Source organism: Bos indicus x Bos taurus, chromosome 3 (assembly GCF_003369695.1).
Source record: "Bos indicus x Bos taurus breed Angus x Brahman F1 hybrid chromosome 3, Bos_hybrid_MaternalHap_v2.0, whole genome shotgun sequence".
Lineage (NCBI taxonomy): Eukaryota > Metazoa > Chordata > Mammalia > Artiodactyla > Bovidae > Bos > Bos indicus x Bos taurus.
This window is the reverse complement of record NC_040078.1, coordinates 15,976,604-15,996,051: the sequence shown is the minus strand read 5'-3', so window position 1 is coordinate 15,996,051 and position 19,448 is coordinate 15,976,604. Positions and strand designations below refer to the sequence as shown.

Below are 19,448 nucleotides of genomic sequence, written 5' to 3'. Positions count from 1 at the left end.
GGCACTGGGGGTGGGGAGGCGGCAACTTAAAAAGCTCTGGTGTTTGACAACGTGATGCCCCTTGGCAGTCCGGCTGGCACACCTGGCTGTGTGGCTGTGCCCCCCAGCTCCTTACCCGTCCACGGTGCCTCTGGTCCCATCCAGGATTTCGAGGTCATAGCCATCAGCCAAACACCAGTTGACACTTGTCTCCTTGGTCTTCCCAGACTGCCTTTTGGAGTCGTATACACTGACTCGGCCAACCTACGAATTCCAGGAGCAAGGGGGAGGGAGATGGAAACTTTCAGAGAAAAGCTTCTGAAGCAGGAACTCAAGACTCACAGGAAAGAGGGAAGACGGGGTCACGATCTTTCCCCCTTGTTTATGATTTTGTTTGGCTAAGACTCAGATGTACTAACCCCACCTCAGTTCAAATGAATTCCAAACTAAAAGAAGAAAAAAAGTAAAAGTGTTAATCGCTCAGTCATATCCAACTCTTTGTGACCCCATGGATTGCAGCCTGCCAGGCTCCTCTGTCCATGGAGTTCTCCAGGTAAGAATACTGGAGTGGGTTGCATTTCCTCCTCCAGGGGATCTTCCCAACCCAGGGATCAAGCCCAGATCTCCTGCTTTACAGGCAGATTCTTTCCTATCTTAGCCATCGGGGAAGCCCCCAAAGAAGGACAGCCCTTAGCATTCAAAAGGAGGGAAGGCTAAGTTTGAGGGAAACCAACTAAGGCTCCCCTTGCCTACACTGTACGTTTCTGCTCTGCTGACAGGCTTACTTGAGAAGGAGAAAACGTCAAGGGAAAAACGGATTGGGTTATCGCACCTTGGGGTGGTTGACAATAAAGGGATGTCGAAGTCCATCCTCAAACGCACTTCCATCTCTTGTCACACGACAGCAAATGGCACGGGTCAGGTGCCCCTGGCTGAATAGGTAACCTGGGTATAAAAGAAACGCACACACCTGATTATCCCAGTGCCATGAAGCAACAGAGGCAAGTGGGGAGGGCGGGCACAGACAGAGCCTCGGCTCCCTAGCAGGGATCACCAGTTAAGCACAATACGTAAGGTTCCAGGTAAGGCCAAGCGCTGAGACGGCAAGGACACTAAGACGCTGCAGTTTTAAGCTGCTGTGTTTCTCTAACTCACCTTGAAAGACTTGGCTGGCATGTTGTTACTGAGACGCTGCCTAAACCAATTTTCCCATCACAGCAGACGGGACCCTCAGAATCAATTACTAAACCACCGAACCGAGCACACTTTGAAAAGGGGAGACATCATGTTAACACCTGGCAATGAAGTGTGCGGTTTGCTGGGATCTGGGAACCAGGATGACAGTCCGGTTCCAGCTCCCAAGACAGGTCCTTACCCAGAGTGACGGATTTGAGATACACAGGCTGCAGGAAGTGGGTCAACAGTGCCCCCTGCAGGCCCAGCACATTCCAGCGCAGGATCTTGTCGCTGCAGGACATGGTGCGGAGTCTCTCCCCCAGCCGAATGCCGTCCCATGTGGGCACAATGTCACTGGACTCCACTGGGATCGTGCCTTCCCCTGGATGGGAGACTTGGATTAGACCTGCAAGGGCCGCTGGGCCAGGGCCCTCCCTGGCGTGGCATTTTCTGCTCCTTAGACTTGGACCAGAGGCTTCTCACTCATCTGTTCTTTGAATATTTCACAGCAGCTACTTTGTGCTGGGCACTAGGCTTGGTGCTGGGAAGCAACAGTGGGCAAAACCAAATCAGATCCTTGCGTTCCTAGCGGGTTTATGGGAGTGAGGGGGCAGAAAGGGAACAGACACTAGACAAGTAAGCCAATACACACGTAACGACTGTAGATGGTTTGAGGGAGCTATAATGGACAGGTCAGGGCATCTCCTGGGACAGGATTGTCAGGGGGCTGAGACACGAAGGAAGAGAAGAAACAGTTGAGAGTGTTTCAGACACAGAGTTCAGCAAAAGCAAAGGCTCTGAGGCAGCAGAGGGTTTAGCTGTTGAAGGACCTGACGAAGAACCAGGATGGCTGAAGTGGCAGGGCTTGGTTTTGTGTCGTGGGAAGCCACGACAGGCTGGTGGGCTTTTCGTTCTTCGTGAACTTTAATGAGATACAATCCACCCATTTAGAGTATATAATAATTTTTAGTGTATTCACAGACTTGTGCAGCCATCACCACAATCAATGTGAGAACATTTCATCACCCTCCAAGGAAGCCTCCTATCCATTAGCAGTCACACCCCATTTCCCTCCAGCCCCTTCCACCGCTGGCCCAGCCAGCCCCTAATTTACTTTCCTTCTTTATGGATTTTCCTATTCTAGACGTTTCAAGTAAATGAAAATGTGGGAACCGTGTAATATGCAATCTTTCGTGACTGGCTTCTTTCCCTTCTTCACACTGTTCCCTCGGTTCCCTCGTGTGGTGGCATGTATCATACGATATCCCATTTTATGGATATACTTCATTTTGTTTATCCATTCATCAGTCACTGGGGTTGTCTCTACTTTTGGGCTACTATGAACATTGCTGCTATGAATGTTCTGTATTAGTTTTTCTCCCTGGGTCTCCATAATGGGAGACTGCAGGGGGAAAAAATGAGAGGAAAAAAGCAGACTCTTCGGGGCTGTAAAGTGCAGGGCCAGCGCAGCAAATGCAGTACTGATGCGGCAGCCTGGCGCCGCCTCAGCCCCAAGAGTGGCAACGCCGAGAGAAGGGGTAGCTGGTCTGTGTTAAGTTTTTGTGTGGATAGATTTTCATTTCTCTTGGGGATGTTCCTAGGCGTGAACTGCCGGGTCATACAGGAGCTCTGTGTTTAGACTTCAGGGTTTTGAGCAGGGAAGCGACATGACCTCTATTTGAGGGTCACTCTGATGACTGCAGAGGATGGCCTGAGGGAATGGAGTGGACGTGAGGAGATGCTGAGGAGACATGGGAGGACAGCAGGGGAGGGGGAGCTGGCAGACAAGGTGCAGAGCCAGCAGCCAACGAGGCAGGCGGGACGCGGGCACGGAGTCCTCCTGTCAGTGCCTCAGGCTGGCTCTGCCTCGCTTTCTTTCCGTTTTCTCCAACCTTCCCGGAGGTGATCCCATCCACTTCCATGGCCATAAAGATCAACCGCAGGAGGATAACTCCCAGACTTTTATTTGCAGCCATCTGTCTCCTCTGAGCTCTAGATGGGCACCTCTGCCTCCTATTTGACTGGAGATCCCCCCAGCCGACTAATGCAAAACAGAGCCCTGATCTTCCCATAGATCTTCCCCGACCTACATCTTCCCTCCCCCTGGAGACGAGACCCTGGTATCCCACCCATGATGGCAGAAACCCTGCAGCTGTGCCCTCGCTCTGCGATGGGCCTGGGGCTTTGCAGAGCCTTTCTGTGGGAGATGGAGGACGTGTCACTCACCGTTCTCTACCTTGGTGCGGAGCTTGCCTTGTTTGGGATTCTCGAAGACAGGGTAGTGGCGGGAGTCTGTGCTCTCCACAGCTCGGTCGCTGCAGGACTTGTCAAAGAGGGCACCATCCCCACACGGGGCCGTGCTGCAAGACAGGGCCGTCAGTTAACACCCGCCTGTGCGCACAGATCTCTTCGGTTGCCTGGGGCTCGAGAACAGCTCCATGTGGCAGAAACAAGGTTTTTTTTTTTTTCTGAAGCCTATCACAGGCTACTGGAGTGGGTAGAAGTGTGAGTCCTTCCACACTAGGGTGTGGACCTCAAGCAAGAGTCAAGCATGGCCCACTGAACAAGCTCTGAATTATGGGCGTGGAGACCATTCAGACACCCAGCCCCGGAAAGCCGGCGGGCCGGCTCTGGTGACAACAGAGACTGTACAGACCTGATATAGAGATGGAATGACACGCTCTTTTTTATCTGAAGCTTTTCTCCTCCTTTAGCAGGTTCAAATATACTATCCTTCGCTGTCTGGGGGTTGTATTTCATTAACTCGCTGTAGAGAAACCTATAAGAAGAAAGTCTGGTTAAGAAGACTTCTTTGACTCTGGGAACAGTGGTTGCTTCTACAATCTGATCCCAAGTAAGGAAAAGCCTTAACGGTGCAGACTTTTCACGGTTTCTCAGGTTGAAAGAGGTGGTGGAATCTCTCCATGGGAGACCTCAGCATTTCTTACAGTTAAGTTAACCTTTCAGGTCAGTTACAATTCTGCCAAGAGCTTCTTGCTTTGGCAGCGACCGGGATTTTACGGCAGAACAAATTGATTCAGGAACTACAGGAGGCTGTGGCTTTTTTCCCTTCACAAATTAAAGATGAGCTGGAAGGGAAAGCTGACAGGACAGTGGGTTTGTTTGTAGGTCCTCAAATGGAGACAGAAGGCCTCCTCACCCCCACAGCACTGAAGATCAAGAGGTCATCACGTGTTTTTTAAAAGGGGCTTGAAGTGGAGTTAATGGGAAAAGACAGCGCTCTTCAACAGCAGGCCGAGGAGAGGGATGCAGGCATGTCACAGAGGGACTGATTCAGTAAGAAGCTCAAAGGCTGACCCTGCAGGGTTGAGGACCTGCCTGTGAGGTGGTGCCAGAGCCCCGACACCCTGAAATCTTGCTCACCTGATGAAGCCTCTCCGGGAGATGATCTCTGCATGACAGTCATTGACAGTTTCTCCCTTTAGGCTCAGAGAATCTCCTTTCACACAGCGATTCCCTGGAAAGGCATTTAAAGCAAATGTGAAATGTCCAAAGGAAAACAATGATGAATAGGATACAGGATGTTGGTTCTTAAAGCCTGAAGGTACAAATAGCCTCAGTTTATCAATCCTGACTCCTGTATTCTTTTTCCTAAGATATGAGAGTTCATTCCTTGCCCTGAATAAACTGTAGCTAAAATATAACGTAAGATGAGTCTTCTGCCTTAAATTCACCCACAGAGGAGAATAAGGAGGTGCATGCAGTCACCACAGGGAATGGAGTGCTGGGGGGACACATTTCCGAGCCCACTTACCTGTCCCCAGGCTGACCACAACACCTAGGTCGTCAGAGTCTTTCTTCATGATGATGGCGGCCAGGATCTTGCGGCCGAGTAAGGAGGGCTGGAAACTGTTGGTAAGGGCGTTGAAGCACCGGTGGCTCAGCATGGCTATCTGGTCGTGGAAGGTGCTGCCCGTGAGAGGGAGCTGTGGGGACAGGAGGCGTGTCAGGGCCAGAGCCTCGCCTGCATCCACCATGTTTCAGACTGTGCGGGGGAGGTCGAGGACTACTCGACTTGTGGGTCATCTTTTCCCCCTCTTGCACTAACATCCCAGCTCTATGGAGGCTAATATTAAAGCCGAGGGATAGTTCACATGACAGCAAGTTACGAGCTGACTCCACCCAGACAGGAGTTAGCAGGACCCCCAAAAAAAGATAGCACCAAAAGTAGACGGCTTAACTGTCTTTCGCTTTGCTTCTGGGGACCTTGAGAGGAGGAGCATAGTTCTTCTGAGACTGGCCCCTGTCACTGGGGTTACCTCTGTGAAACCCATGCGCTCTGCCTTCTCGTCCTCCCCAATCAAAACGCGGAGGGCCGCATCTGCAGCTTCCTGCTTGCCTTGCTTCTTGCTGTGCGCGCAGACGGCTGGGAACCAGCGACCCCCAACTTTCGCTTGGTAAACGAACCTTAGGGATGAGAAGCAGGGAATAAAGACAAGTACCAGACCCCGACAGCTGCTCCAGCAAAGGGCTGGTTTTGCTCAAGGGCAGGCCAGACTGGCCAACATGTAGCCTCGTCACTCCCGACAGCTCTGTTCCTAAGGCACCACTCCCCAGACTTTGAATATTCCTGAATCATAGTGTGGTTTCCGCTACATCCAGGTACCACCTGAGTATTACTTACTTAATATTTTTCTCTAAATTGACTCTTTTTCAATGTAAATACATTTTAAAAGGACACTTGTATCACTACTGTAAATGAAAAATCAGGATCACTTGCCGTACACGGAAGGTGGCTATAAATAAACTAAACAGGATAAAATCAAGTTATTAAATTCTGACGAGACACTGTGGCTGGTAAAGGCTCTAAGCCTGTCTTTATCATAAAGGAAATTTAGTAAGTATTAGAGAAGCTTTAAAGAAATACTAGCACCACATGTGGACTTCCTTTTTAACTTAAGCAGAAATGAGACGGGAATAACTTTCTTCCTGCTTGAATCACTGTTTTTAATGCTCTGATTTTTCAACTACCTGATTCCATTTCTTCATTCATTTCCTGATTAGCTCAAGAGGACTTAACCTGGAGAGATCTGAGAGCAAGGTTTGCCTTAGCTCCGGGAACCACACCTTTATTAGGGGTTACTTTTAGATCCCTGGGGGATTCCCCGGTGGCTCAGATCGTATACAGTCTGCCCACAATGCGGGAGATCCAAGTTCAATCCTTGGGTCTGGAAGATCCCTTGGAGAACGAGATGGCAACCCACTTCAGGATTCTTGCCTGGAGAATCCCATGGATAGAGGAACCTGGCGGGCTACAATCCAAGGGATCGAAAAGAGTTGGACACAACTGAGCGACTACACTTTCACTTGAGATTCCTGGAGGCCTTGCGATAACTAAGGGGGAGGAGACAGGGAGGCAGGCAGTGCTGCTAGGCAGGGAGGGGAGTGGCCTGTGGTTCCCCTCCCTTCCTGGTTAGGCATCTCCACAAACACAGAGGGAAGGAAGTGATGGACCAAAGCAGCTTGGGTAGCTACCAGACAAGGTTTCAAGAATCCCAGCTTTTAACCAGATCCTAACCTGCTTTAGGGAAACCCAGGTTTTTGGATAATCTAACTGCATATAACAAAGGTTTTAGTATTAGGACTTTTCAGTCAGCTCAAGGCACTGAAAGGAATGCATCTTTCTGGTCAACCACACTGAGCTTCTCACTATTTCTTGCTTGTCATAAGCATCTGAATGCCTTTGCTCCTTTCTTTGATGATGCCAACTGGTTTGTGCAAGCCAGTGGGCTAAAGCTTATGAAGGAAAAGCACAGAGGCATGAAGAGATGTTGAAGAGAGGGGATGGGGCCAAACTGTGTAGAATCTTGACCTGAGGGATCCAGGAGAATTTCATAAGTGTTCTGCGTGTTTGAAAAGAAGATGAACTCTTAGGCACAAAGATACACATACATACATATACACATACCTATATATGTACACATAAAAACAAGACTGAAGGCAAAAGGAGAAGGGGGTGGCAGAAGATGAGATGGACATGAAAGTGAGCAAACTCCAGGAGACAGTGGAGGACAGAGAAGCCTGGCATGCTGCAGTCCATGGGGCTGCAGAGTCGGACACAACTGAGTGACTGAACAACAACAATATATAGAACAAAGTTTCTTAGCTGCGCAATTAGGATCCACTACAGCTGCACTGTCCAATATGATAGCCACTGGCCACATGAGGCTGCTAACTTTAATGAAAATTCAATACAACTGATAATTTGGTTCCTCAGTACACAGCCACATTTCAAGTGCTCAGCAACCACATATGGCTAGTGGTTAGCCTTTTAGTGGAATGCTGGGGACCAAAGCCTAACTGGAATGAGTCAGTGAAGTGAAACCAATGAAGACATCCAGTATAAACAATTATATTGAGAGGTCTGGATGTGAGGGGAGCAGAGAGATGAGGTGGTATTTGGAGGGAGATGTGGGGTCAAGGGAAGGGTTTTAGCAGATGGGCACAGGCATTTATGTAGGCCGATGGGAATGATCCAACAGAGCTCTGGAGCAACTGATAACAAGAGTGTGAGAGAATGGAAGGACAGGCCGAGGAGGAGGGGATCCAGGGTACGGGATGGAAGGAGGATGCTTCCTGCACACCAGTACAGATGTCCTGTGCAGATGCACATAGGAAGGTGGATTTGGTGATGGGAAAGTAAGGATTGTTACTGCTAATATCTACTACTGTGGGCAAGAATCCCTTAGAAGAAATGGAGTAGCCCTCATAGTCAACAAGAGAGTCCAAAATGCACTACTTCGGTGCAATCTCAAGAACGACAGAATGATTTCTGTTCATTTCCAAGGCAAACCATATCACAATAATCCAAGTCTATGCCCCAACACTAATGCCAAAGAAGCTGAAGTTGAATGGTTCTATGAAGACCTACAAGATCTTCTAGAACTAACACCAAAAATAGATGTCCTTTTCATCATAGGGGACTGGAATGCAGAAGTAGGAAGTCAAGAGCTACCTGGAGTAACAGGCAAGTTTGGCCTCGGAGTACAAAATGAAGCAGGGCAAAGGCTAACGGAGTTTTGCCTTTGAATGCACCAGTCACAGCAAATGCCCTCTTCCAACAACACAAGAGACGACTCTACGCATGGACATCACCAGATGGTCAATACTGAAATCATCTTGATTATATTCTTTGCAGCTGAAGATGGAGAAGCTCTATATGGTCAGCAAAAACAAGACCAGGAGCTGACTGTGGCTCAGAGCACAAACTCCTTATTGCCAAATTCAGACTTAAATTGAAAAAATTAGGGAAAACCACTACGCCATTCAGGTATGACCTAAATCAAATCCCTTACGATTATACAATGGGAGTGACAAATAGATTCAAGGGATTAGATCTGATAGAGTGCCTGAAGAACTATGAACAGAGCTTTGTAGCAATGTACAGGAGGCAGTGATCAAAACCACCCCCAAGTAAAATGAAATGCAAAAAGGCAAAATGGTTGTCTGAGGAGGCCTTACAAATAGCTGAAGAAAGACAAGAAGCAAAAGGCAAAGGAGGAAAGGAAAGATATACCCATTTGAATGCAGAGTTCCAAAGAAGAGCAAGCAGAGATAAGAAAGCCTTCCCAAATGAACAATGCAAAGAAATAGAGGAAAGCAAAAGAATGGGAAAGACTAGAGATCTCTTCAAGAAAATTAGAGATACCAAGGGAACATTTCATGCAAAGATGGGCACAATAAAAGATAGAAATGGTATGGACCTAACGGAAGCAGAAGATATTAAGAAGAGGCAGCAAGAATACACAGAAGAACTATACAAAAAAGATCTTAATGACCCAGATAACCACAATGGTATGATCACTCACCTACAGTCAGCTGTTCTTAGAGTGCAAAGTCAAGTGGGCCTTAGGAAGCATCACTATGAACAAAGCTAGTGGAGGTGATGGAATTTCAGCTGAGCTATTTCAAATCCTAAAAGTGCTGCACTCAATATGCCAGCAAACTCAGCAGTGGCCACAGGACTGGAAAAGGTCAGTTTTCATTCCAATCCCAAAGAAGGGCAATGCCAAAGAATCTTCAAACTACTACACAATTGCACTCATTTCACATGCTAGCAAAGTAATGCACAAATCCTCCAAGCTAGGCTTCAACAGTATGTGAACTGAGAAGCTGCAGATGTTCAAGCTGGATTCAGAAAAGGCAGAAGAACCAGAGATCAAATTGCCAACATCCGCTGGATCGAAGAAAAAGCAAGAGAAGTCCAGAAAAACATCTACTTCTGCTTCACTGACTATGCCAAAGCCTTTGACTGTGTGGATCACAACAATTTGTGGAAAATTCTTAAAGAGATGGGAATACTAGACCACCATACTTATCTACCTGCATACAGGTTTTACAGGTCAAGAAACAACAATTAGACCCGGACATGGAACAAAGGACTGGTTCAAAACTGTAATAGGAGTTAGTATGTCAAGGCTGTATATTGTCACTCTGCTTTAACTTATATGCAGAGTATATCACACAAAATTCCAGGCTGAATGAAACGCAAGCTTGAATCAAGATTGCTGGGAGATATATCAACAATCTAAGATATGCAGATTACAGCACCCTTATGGCAGAAAGCGAAGAGGAACTAAAGAGCTTCTTGATGAAGGTGAAAGAGGAGAGTGAAAAATCTGGCTTAAAACTCAACATTCAAAAAACTAAGATCATGGCATCCAGTCCCATCACTTCATGGCAAACAGATGGGAAACAGTGACAGACTTTATATTCTTGGGCTCTAAAATCAGTGCAGACAATGACTGCAGCCATGAAAATTAAAAGACACTTGCTCCTTGGAAGAAAAGCTATGTCCAACCTGGACAGCATATTAAAAAGCAGAGACATTACTTTGCCGACAAAGGTCCATCTAGTCAAAGCTATGGTTTTTTCTGTACTCATATATGGATGTGGCAGCTGGACCATAAACAAGGTTGACTGCCAAATAATTGACGCTTTCGAACTATGGTGTTGGAGAAGTCTTGAGAGTCCCATGGACTGTAAGGAGATCAAACCAGTCAATCCTAAAGGAAATCAATCCTGAATATTCATTCGAAGGACTGATGCTGAAGCTGAAGCTAAAATACTTTGGCCACCTGATGTGAAGAGCTGACTCACTGGAAAAGACCCTGATGCTGAAAAAGATTGAAAACAGGACGAGAAGGGGACGACAGAGGATAAGATGGTTGGATGGCATCACCGACTCAATGGACATGAGCTTGAGCAAGTTCCGGGAGATGGTCAAGGACAGGGAAGCTTGGTGTGCTGCAGTTCACGGGGTCGCAAAAAGTCAGACATGACCGAGTGACTGAACAACAACAACAACAATTTCTCAATTAAGCCAGATCATCAGGTTAGAGCGAGAAAGGGGTTTTGTTGGAAATTTGAAGACAAAGGTCTGAAATGGTTTTCTTAGAGTATGAAAGAAAAGGCAGTATAAAAATATAGTAGGAAAAATGCCATGGAGAGGGCAAAAGTCGGGGTTGGGGGGGGAGGCAAGTAAATCTCCCTTACTTAAAACCCTTCAACGGCTCTCTACTGCTTGTGAGGCAGGAGGATGATATGGCTCACAAGGTTCCCTTCAGTCTCATCTGGCATCAGGCTGCCCCTGTGCTCTCTGCTCCACCCACACTGGCCTTCCGGCAGCCCTTACTAGCTCTGCAGACCTGGGGGTATTAAGGTCTCAGCTTACGCATCACTTCTCAGGGAAGCCCTCTCCTCTCTCTGCACTGAGCCAAGTCATGCCATGTAGGCTCTCATCACATCATGCAATGTGAGCTCTTTATAATCTATCAAATACAAGATCTTACATTTCTTTATATGATTATTGATATCTGACTCCCGTTCTAACAGATATAATGTCCTGTATAGATATCTGTTGAATGAATAAATAAACGTAGAGAGACCAGGAGACTATTTCCTGGTTTAGGTGAGAGAAGACAATGGCTTGGCTGAGAGAGTGTTGACACTGGAGGCAGAAATAGGAGGAAGGGATATGGGGTAGAAATTGTAGGTTACAATAAACAGAGCTTCCCTGGCGGCTCAGAAATGAATCTGCCTGCAATGTGGGAGACCCAGGTTCGATCACTGGGTTGGGAAAATCCCCCGGAGAAGGGAATGGCTACCCACTTCAGTATTCTTGCCTGGAGAATTCTATGTACAGAGGAGCATGGCAGGCTATAGTCCATGGCTGCAAAGAGTCGGACACAACTGAGCAACTAACACCTCCTTTTTTTCCTCTCTTCAAGGATAGTTTGGCTGAAGGAGGTGAATTGGATAGGGGAGATGGTCCCCAGGTTTTTGGCATTTTATCTAACATGGAACCCACATATTCCCTAGTAGGAATGTGCCTGAGTCACTTATCTTTTTAGCTAAAGTCGCAAATAGGATATTTTCTACGCATTTTCTAACTGCTTATTACTATATACAAGAAAAGTTCTTGACTCTTACACATCATTTTGTAGCCCCCTGCTCTCCTAAATTCTGCTTCGTCTCAGTATTTCTTCAGTTTTCTCACAAATATTCCAGGCGTACTATCCAATCATCTACAAACAGTGGTAACTTTACCTCCCCTTTCCTCTCTTTACACTTGCTTCTTTCTCTAAACTGCTTGCATTAGCTAGGAATTCCGGAATGATATTAAATACTGATGACCCTGGCAGCCACACCTTCTCCCTGACTTTAATGGGAACAGTTCTGGGTTTAACATTAAGCTGCTGGCTTTTGACTTCAGACATGTTTTTTACCATGCAAAGGATGTATTCAATAATTTCTGCTTTCTTAATCTGAATGGATGCTAAATTGTACTATATGTCTCTTCGGAACCTCAGGAGATGACCATGTGGTGTTTCTCCTTTGACCTATTAATGTGGTAAATAGTAATAATAAATATCCTGGTGTGGACTAGGCTTTGCACTGTATACAGATACCATTTTTCACCTTTTAGAATGCTTATGAGGTAGAAGAAGAGACATTCTTTATATATCGTTGGTGGAAGCATAGACTGGTATAATTTCATTGGAGGAAAATTTGGCAAAATTTACCAAAACTTAAAATACACATATGTTATTCATTGTAGCCTTGTTATAATACCAAGTTTGGAAACAATCCAAGCATTCATTAACTGAGGCTGGTTAAATAAACCATGATAAATCCGTACACTGAAACACTATACTTTGCAGCTATACACAAAGAACACAAAGTAATATGAAAAATTGTCTAAGATACTAATTCTGTATGTAAAAAGCAAGCCAGAAATTAATGCAAATATGCATTTCTGTGTAATGAAAGGGAATATAGCTGCTTGTATTTATATGGACACTCTGGAAGGATATATAATAGTGCAAAGTTATTACATGTTGGGGGGTGTGTGTGTGTGTATGTATAAGTAAGAACTGGTTGAAAGTGAGAAGAAAAAGTGAGAAGTTTTTTATATTTTTATTTTTGAATAATATTTTTTATTTTGCATAATCTATTACCTATTTAAAAGACTTAACAATGTATAAGACTGATTGCCCAGAACTTCCACTCCTGAACATTTATACCAGACAAGTTTCTACATGTAGACAAAGACACGCAGAGCAGGATGTTCACTGCAAGAGTGCTTTTAAGAGTAAGACCCAAACCAACCTGAATATCACTGGAAGTTGGTTAGATAAATTAGGCAAGGAGGGGCTTCAAACAGTAATAACATTCTCCTTCTTAAATAAACTATGAGGTAGGTAATTGAGTGTCTGTTTTAAGAGGGCCTTTCATATCTCTTGTTCAGTAAAACAATTTAAAAACTGTAAATCTATTCAATGGAGCATTTATGTGGTGGGTCTATACACACTTATTTGTAATGACCTCTGAGGCACACGGTGAAGTAGAACAGAAGATGATATATACTTATTTTAAAAAACAGAGAAAGAAAAACAGGCTAATATGTGCATGGACTCAAGAAACTGGTAATAGTATATGAGTCTGGGGAAGGAAACGAAGTCTAAACCAGAAATGAGACCTTTTCATTGCACATCTTTTCAATCAACTTGAAAGATTTTCTATGGGTGTATATATCCCTTTAAAAATTAAAACTTGTTTAAAAAATTTTTAAAAGGCTCACACTTACTGGAAGAGTGGGTATCTTCTCAAGATGGCTGATCTAGTGCCTTCTCAGAGGCCCTGGGGACAGGGCTCTCTCAACATGCCCCGCCTGTCATTCACAGCTAATACACATCCTTCCTTTTCCTGGGTTACAGGCTGTCCCATCCCGTGACACAAGGCTGTAGCCAGGACTGGAACACTCACTTGGGCTCGTGAGGAGGTCCAGACTGGTCAACCAACTTGAACTCAGCAGCAAAGCCGTGGGAGCGGGCGTACTCCAACAGGCCGCCCACTGGGTTGGTGTTCAGGTATCGCACGAGCTCACTGATCCTCCTGACCTTGTTGGGCATCACTGATTCCAAGTTATCGAATGCTTCCGTGTTCGTACTTCCGGGCTGAAGGAGAATCAGCCAGAGAGGAGCCATAAACACTCAGTGGAAACTCTGAGGGGCTTATGGGCCACCCTACGCTAAAAACGACCTGTATCTTGTGAGTAGAAAATGGCCCCACCTGGTCTTCAGAAGACGTCGAGCTGGTCGCCTCCCCTTGCAGGGCCTTCATGGCTTCCTCTGCAGCCATCTGCTTTGCTGCCTTCTTGCTTGGGGCGCTGGCAGTGGGGAAAGTATGGGTTCCCATTGCAACACAGTACTGGAACCTGACAGGAGATGAAAGGAGAGGATTAAACTGGTTTTGATAGAAGAGCTTTACCTAGCCTTTGTCAGGTTGTCATCCTTTACGACTTGCACACATCGCCTCTGTGCCTTGGCTCACGCAGTCACTTCTGCCTTGAAGAGCCGGTGCCTTTCACCCTCCTACTGCCCCCAGTCTCTCGCAACCCAACTGACCCCTATTCAACATTTTTAAGCATCAACCTAATTTCATCTCCTCCAGGAACCCTTCTCTCGAACATGTAAGTCTGCAGAGCCTCAGAGCAGAGAGCATCTCAGGTAGACCTAGGTCTCGCACCTCTCAGTCCCACCACCAGTAACCTTCAAGCCACGTGTCTCCCTCCTGCTCGGTTCCTAATTTGCCCTGTGAACTCCTAACCCGATTCTCTGCTCCACAAGCAGCAACCATACTCTCAAGGCCCCGCATTTTCCATACTGAAAACAGGAGTGACTGCTCAGTGAAATAATCTGCCATCTCGAGGAGGCAAGGAAGAAAATGTATCTCTCTCTTTTTTGAGAAAACCTCAGCAGAGATACATGATACAAGAGATGTACTTGGGGTCATGGGCAGGGCCTTCTCTGGATAGGAGACGGAATTCACAGGAGCTCCCCAACTTGTGCACACACTCAAGCAATGTAGTGACGGGGTTCTTCCCAGAAAGGAAGGATGTTGCTGAAGGGGTGGCAGTCTGGGACTCTGCGGTCTGTGGAGAAAATGAGACAAAAACAAAAACAAAACAAGAACAAAAACAGACTGAGAAAACATTGGCTGTTCTGTCACAGCAGAGGGAATGGGGATGGGAGAACTTCTTTCGGTCAACTGCATGTTTGGGGCTGGCTTTCTAAAGGAAGAGGGCTGCGGGGATTTTCTAGGCCTTGCAGATCAGTTACTTAAATGTTCTTGGTTTCATTTTGTATCTGCCAAGAGAGGAGATCGGATTCAATAAATTTTAATGCCTCTTTCAACTCTGAAATTCTGCAATTCCAGTTAGGTTGGGAGGGGGCACCAGAAGGAGAGCTGGGTATGAAAAGAGGAAAGGTGGGTTGGGGAGGCGGGGGAGAGGGGATAGCGGGAAGCTGACTCTGAGACAGAGAATGGGTTGGGCAGGCCGAGATTGTTTCAAGAGGCTTAGATGATGGTCTAGGACTTCACAGATGTGGACAGTGAATGGATGTCCTCCCAGAGGACAGGACACCTACCTTCTCTGATTCCTTCTCTGAGGAATAGTGGTATGATTCTTCTGATCTTCCACTGTCCTTGGCTTTAGCTTCCTCAAGCAGAATTGTCATGGCTTTCATGGCTGCATCCTGCTTGGCCACTTTCTTGCTGCCAGCTTCAGCTGGGGGAAACTCTCGGCCATTGATGACAACTTGGAATTTAAATCTTGATGGAAAGTGATTAGATGTGTGAACACTAGTCTAGGCCATCCCTTCTGCCCTCTCCAAAGAGATCTTCACCCTGGAATTTCCTGCTACGCTAAGGGGTTTGTTGACTTGTGAAGGAGATGGAGGGCAGACCAAGGGACTCCTGTCCCTTTGCAGGTACAGCCTATTCCTAACTTTTTGGCAACAAAGCAGCCAGTGACTCTCTCTCTCCAAGCTCATTAGAGCAAACGTAGCCACAGGTGATAAGAAACTAGCTCAAGGGAAGCCCACTATCCTTTAGCAATGAATTAAGATCAAATCTGTACAAAAAATGATGAGCTAAAATCACCATTATAGTCTTGTTAGCAACCAAAGAGCCTTTACCCTAAAGCAATGGTGGTAGACTCGGCCACCTCAAGGGTGTTCCGAAAGAAAGCCAAGGCTGCTCACAGCGCAGTCTCACACTCTCCAGACACGTACGGGATCAGATGTCTGCCTCTCTGGGGAACCTGTTTTTGTCCCCAACCTACCCTCAGAGATATACCACTCTCATGGTTTCTTTTGAGTCATCCTACAGCTCTGTTTGTCTGCCGCCTGAGATGAAAGGCATATCTCCTTGTTATGCAGAGAACCAAAAAGCATTTGTTCTAGGCCCCTGGACTTAGCTTAGTCCGCTTTTGTTCAAGCTTTCAAATTGGTTCAGCTCTTTGCTCAATCTGGGATTTCATTTAGAAAAGTAGGTCAAATTTCTTATTTCCTGGGTCTTCTGAAATATTTGAACATGGCATCAATGTTTCTTACAGCTGGAGTCCAAAGAAAGGTTAACCACAAAACCCACTGCTGTGCCCCAACTCGAGAGAGGGACGAAGGGAGAAGGAAGGACGGCCATCCTAGCTCTACCCCAGACAGAAGCACACCCGTCCTGACCCTGCCAGCTCTGGATGCACCCTCTCTTCCTCACAGCTCCCCTGCAATGTCATCTCAGTGTCATTAAGACGGTCAGATAAGGAGGCAGGGTCGCCGCTGGGAGTCGTTACCCTCATCAGACAGCGGCCTACAGCTAATGTAAAGGTGAGTGGGCCTCTCTGCTGGCGTGCTCTCTAGTTGCGGCGGGTGGCCACTCAGCTTTAGTGGCCTTTGATCTCTGCTAGGCCCTGCAGCGGCTCCTCCTGGGCCCACCTGTCTTCCTCTATCTGTCTGCTGGCTTGGAAGTGCCTATGGTGCCGGGCCAGGCTAGCTGTCCGAGTGAGGTAATTTCTGACTTCACAGCTTAGGAGCAGCAGCAAGTGCTAGCCCACCCATCTGTGCGGAGGCAGCTTGCAAAATTAGAACCACCACCTTCAAGAGGCAGGCAGCCGCGCACACCCTACACGTGCATCCCTTCCCTACGGGAGCTGAGCGGGAGGCAGGAGGAGTGGGGTGGTTTGAACTCACTGCTACTTAGCAGCACAACCCACCCTTACTCCGGTGTGCAGCCAGCTGTTCATGCATCCTGTGGGGAGCTCAGCTGGTGGGGGTTAGGGGAGGAGTGGAGGAGGATGGCACACGGAAGCGGGTGGGAGGGGCATCAAGCCTTCATCACCTCTAGCCTTAGGAGGCAGGCATGACACTGCTGCATGGAAGCTAATCATCTCCAAAGAAGCTTCATTTTACCAGGAGTGCCAACCTCCCCCTTGCTCAGCCAAGACTCTGGCTGGGCCGAGGTCTATGTTCCCTGCTCAAGAGGTAGAGGAAGGGCCAGACAAGGATGACGCAGCCCACAGGTAGAAAGAAGAGGGAAAAGACAGGGGCCATCAACCGGCACTGCTCACGAGTCGGCTGAGGGTGTGTCAGGAGCAAGAGCGCCTGACCCCAACCTTAGGCACAATTCCTGGGTGGTCTCTTACCGAGGTTCATGGGGTGGTCCGCTCTGCTCTATCATGTTGAACTCACAGGTCTGACTAGCGAACTGGGCATACTCTAACAGGCCGCTGATGGGGTTCTTCAGCTGGCACTCTGTCAGTTTCTTGTAGGGTGAACACCGTGGCAAGCCATGACTGTAGAAGGAGGGCATCTCCATGATGGCGCGGAACTCACCTGGTGCGGCGTGGATACTATTCAAGTCATCGGGGATGTCATCTGTGGCCCACTGGCCGTTTTCAAAGTCAACATACCCTGTTTTGGAGGGGCCGTTGTCATAAACAGGTGGTTTCAGTTTTACTGGTTCTGCTGTGGCCTCTTGCTTGAGTTTTAACTTGACGACGGGTTCCTGCCCATTTTCCACCTTTCCTGGGGTGACCGTGCTGTTGGAGGCGTCTGACGCAGGTGAGTTGCAGGTGGGGCCCTCTGTGGTTTTTCCGGTCTCCAGGACAGCAGCAGCTTGAGTGGTTTCAGGAACACTGTCCTTGTTTCTCTTGATCTGTATCCTCTCTCGCTTCTTGTCAGTCAAATACCATATGGGAGGGGTGGTCCCCTGCCTGTAGACATCTCCCTGCCTTTCCAAGTCAATCAGCACAGCATTCACATCCCGGGCCTTAGTGAGGCCAATGTTCTTAGCCAAGTTCAGGGCAGAGGAGCTGGACACGTTGAACAGGTGGTCACAGATCTTCTCCTTGATCTCAGCCATGTCGAGAGGCTCGGGGGGCTCTTCCAAGCCACACGGGGTGCTTCTGCCTTCAGTTTCCACACTGGAGTCTGGGCTTGGAGCTCCTGGGGTTTGACTCTCTGCTCTCGTTTCTTGGCTAGGCTGGTTCTGAGCCTGAACTGGGACTGTGGCTCTCCACAAAGGGGGAGATCCTGCCTCTTGGTGTAGCTTACCCTTCTCTGCCAGAGAGTACAGGACTCGGTTGATGTCCTTCTTTGGGGCTTGGAGCTTCCGGGCCAGATCACGCGCTGTGGTGGCCTTCCCGTCCCCAAGCTCATCCAAGAGCTCTAGGGTCCTTTGTTCCTGATCCTGGCTGATGGTCAGTCCCTGGAAATGTGAGGAGAGCCTATCAACACCTCTCCATGGCCGAATGTGGCCACGTGGGAAAGGACGCTGGAACCGTCTTGGGAGTACCTGACTTCTGAGAGGCACGCCCCTGGGGACACCTCGGATCTGGAGGGGCCCACCTCTGGCAGGTGGTCCTGGAAACCTCGGCCAGAGTCCAGGGAGGAACGGTGGCAGTGATGGTGGCTGCTTTCCAAATAGGGGCACTTCTGGGAGCTGCCCCTTGAGAAACTCTATTTGCTGGAGCTGGAAACTGTCACGACAAGGTCCCCGCTCTGGCTGCTGGTGTCTGTGCCTGCTGTGCTCATAGCCTTGGGCTGGGCGGGCTTGGTATCTGTTGAGGGAATACCCCTGTAGAACAAGAACATGGAGAAGAGAGCGACTTAGGACTGCGGCAGGGAATCTGTCCCTTCTGCCTTCCTGGGGTGGGGTGGGGGCTGTATCTGATTCTTAAGCTAAGAAGCTGAGTGAGACGTGGGCTTGGGACCCAGCCAGGGTGGCCTGCACACCTCACAGGTACCACCTGTGGACCCAACAGAGGGAAGAGATGGAGGAGCAGACAGTGAGATGCACAGAGCTCCCAGGAGCATGTGGCGGTGCTGAGACTTCAGCACAGCCTCTCCAGCAACCTAGTGCATTGTCTTCCCTTCAAGAGTTTAGGGAGTTGAGAATGTATGTTTTCACTCATCCAAAAAAAAAAAAAAATCCTTTTACAATCAAGAAAACAAATACGTTTTACTTTAAAAACAAACGAACACAGAATAACCTACGAGTGCCAAGGGAGTTAGGAGACCGTGAGATGGCCCACCACCCAGCCCCCTTCTCTGCAATCTATCATCTGGGTGTGAAGAAACCAGCAAGTGGACTGGGTGAACTGGAGCCCCATCCTCCAGGCTGTAGCAGAGGAAGTCTCCTCACCTGGGGAAGGGCGGCAGGACCTCGGAGAATCGTCTAACTGCACTGCCATCCTGGGAGAACCAGAATTTGATTTTAGGGGAACTGGACAGTTTTTCTTAGAAAACAGGTACACTGTCCTCATCCTTCAGTATGGAGCCCAGGCTCAGAAGGCACACCGGGCACTCCTACTCAAACCACTAAGCCCACCTGGATGTGTGGAGCTGGTGGTGTCTATTCCACACCCCCTTAGCTACTTCCCAATAGCTGCTTCCGTGGCGCATCTTCAGAAGCCGGTTCTGTAGGCCACCAGA

At 47.9% G+C, this 19,448-nt stretch overlaps 1 protein-coding gene across 10 annotated transcripts in view; it reads right to left on the bottom strand.

Moving 5' to 3' along the window:
• ADAR (adenosine deaminase, RNA specific) overlaps positions 1-19,448 on the bottom strand; it is a 51,304-nt gene that overhangs the window by 2,802 nt on the left and 29,054 nt on the right. For 4 of the 10 annotated variants that reach the window (XM_027531952.1, XM_027531990.1, XM_027531973.1 and 1 more), the window contains 13 exons: positions 17,159-18,591; positions 15,108-15,291; positions 14,463-14,611; positions 13,750-13,894; positions 13,444-13,634; positions 5,358-5,583; positions 4,931-5,102; positions 4,540-4,633; positions 3,812-3,934; positions 3,382-3,515; positions 1,355-1,537; positions 812-924; positions 116-243 (listed from right to left, as the gene is read on the bottom strand). In XM_027531952.1, the coding sequence (XP_027387753.1) occupies positions 116-243; positions 812-924; positions 1,355-1,537; positions 3,382-3,515; positions 3,812-3,934; positions 4,540-4,633; positions 4,931-5,102; positions 5,358-5,583; positions 13,444-13,634; positions 13,750-13,894; positions 14,463-14,611; positions 15,108-15,291; positions 17,159-18,591 (3,275 nt within the window). The remainder of the gene's footprint in view (positions 1-115; positions 244-811; positions 925-1,354; positions 1,538-3,381; positions 3,516-3,811; positions 3,935-4,539; positions 4,634-4,930; positions 5,103-5,357; positions 5,584-13,443; positions 13,635-13,749; positions 13,895-14,462; positions 14,612-15,107; positions 15,292-17,158; positions 18,592-19,448) is intronic. The other 6 variants (XM_027531964.1, XM_027531996.1, XM_027532000.1 and 3 more) reach the window with 4 other exon arrangements.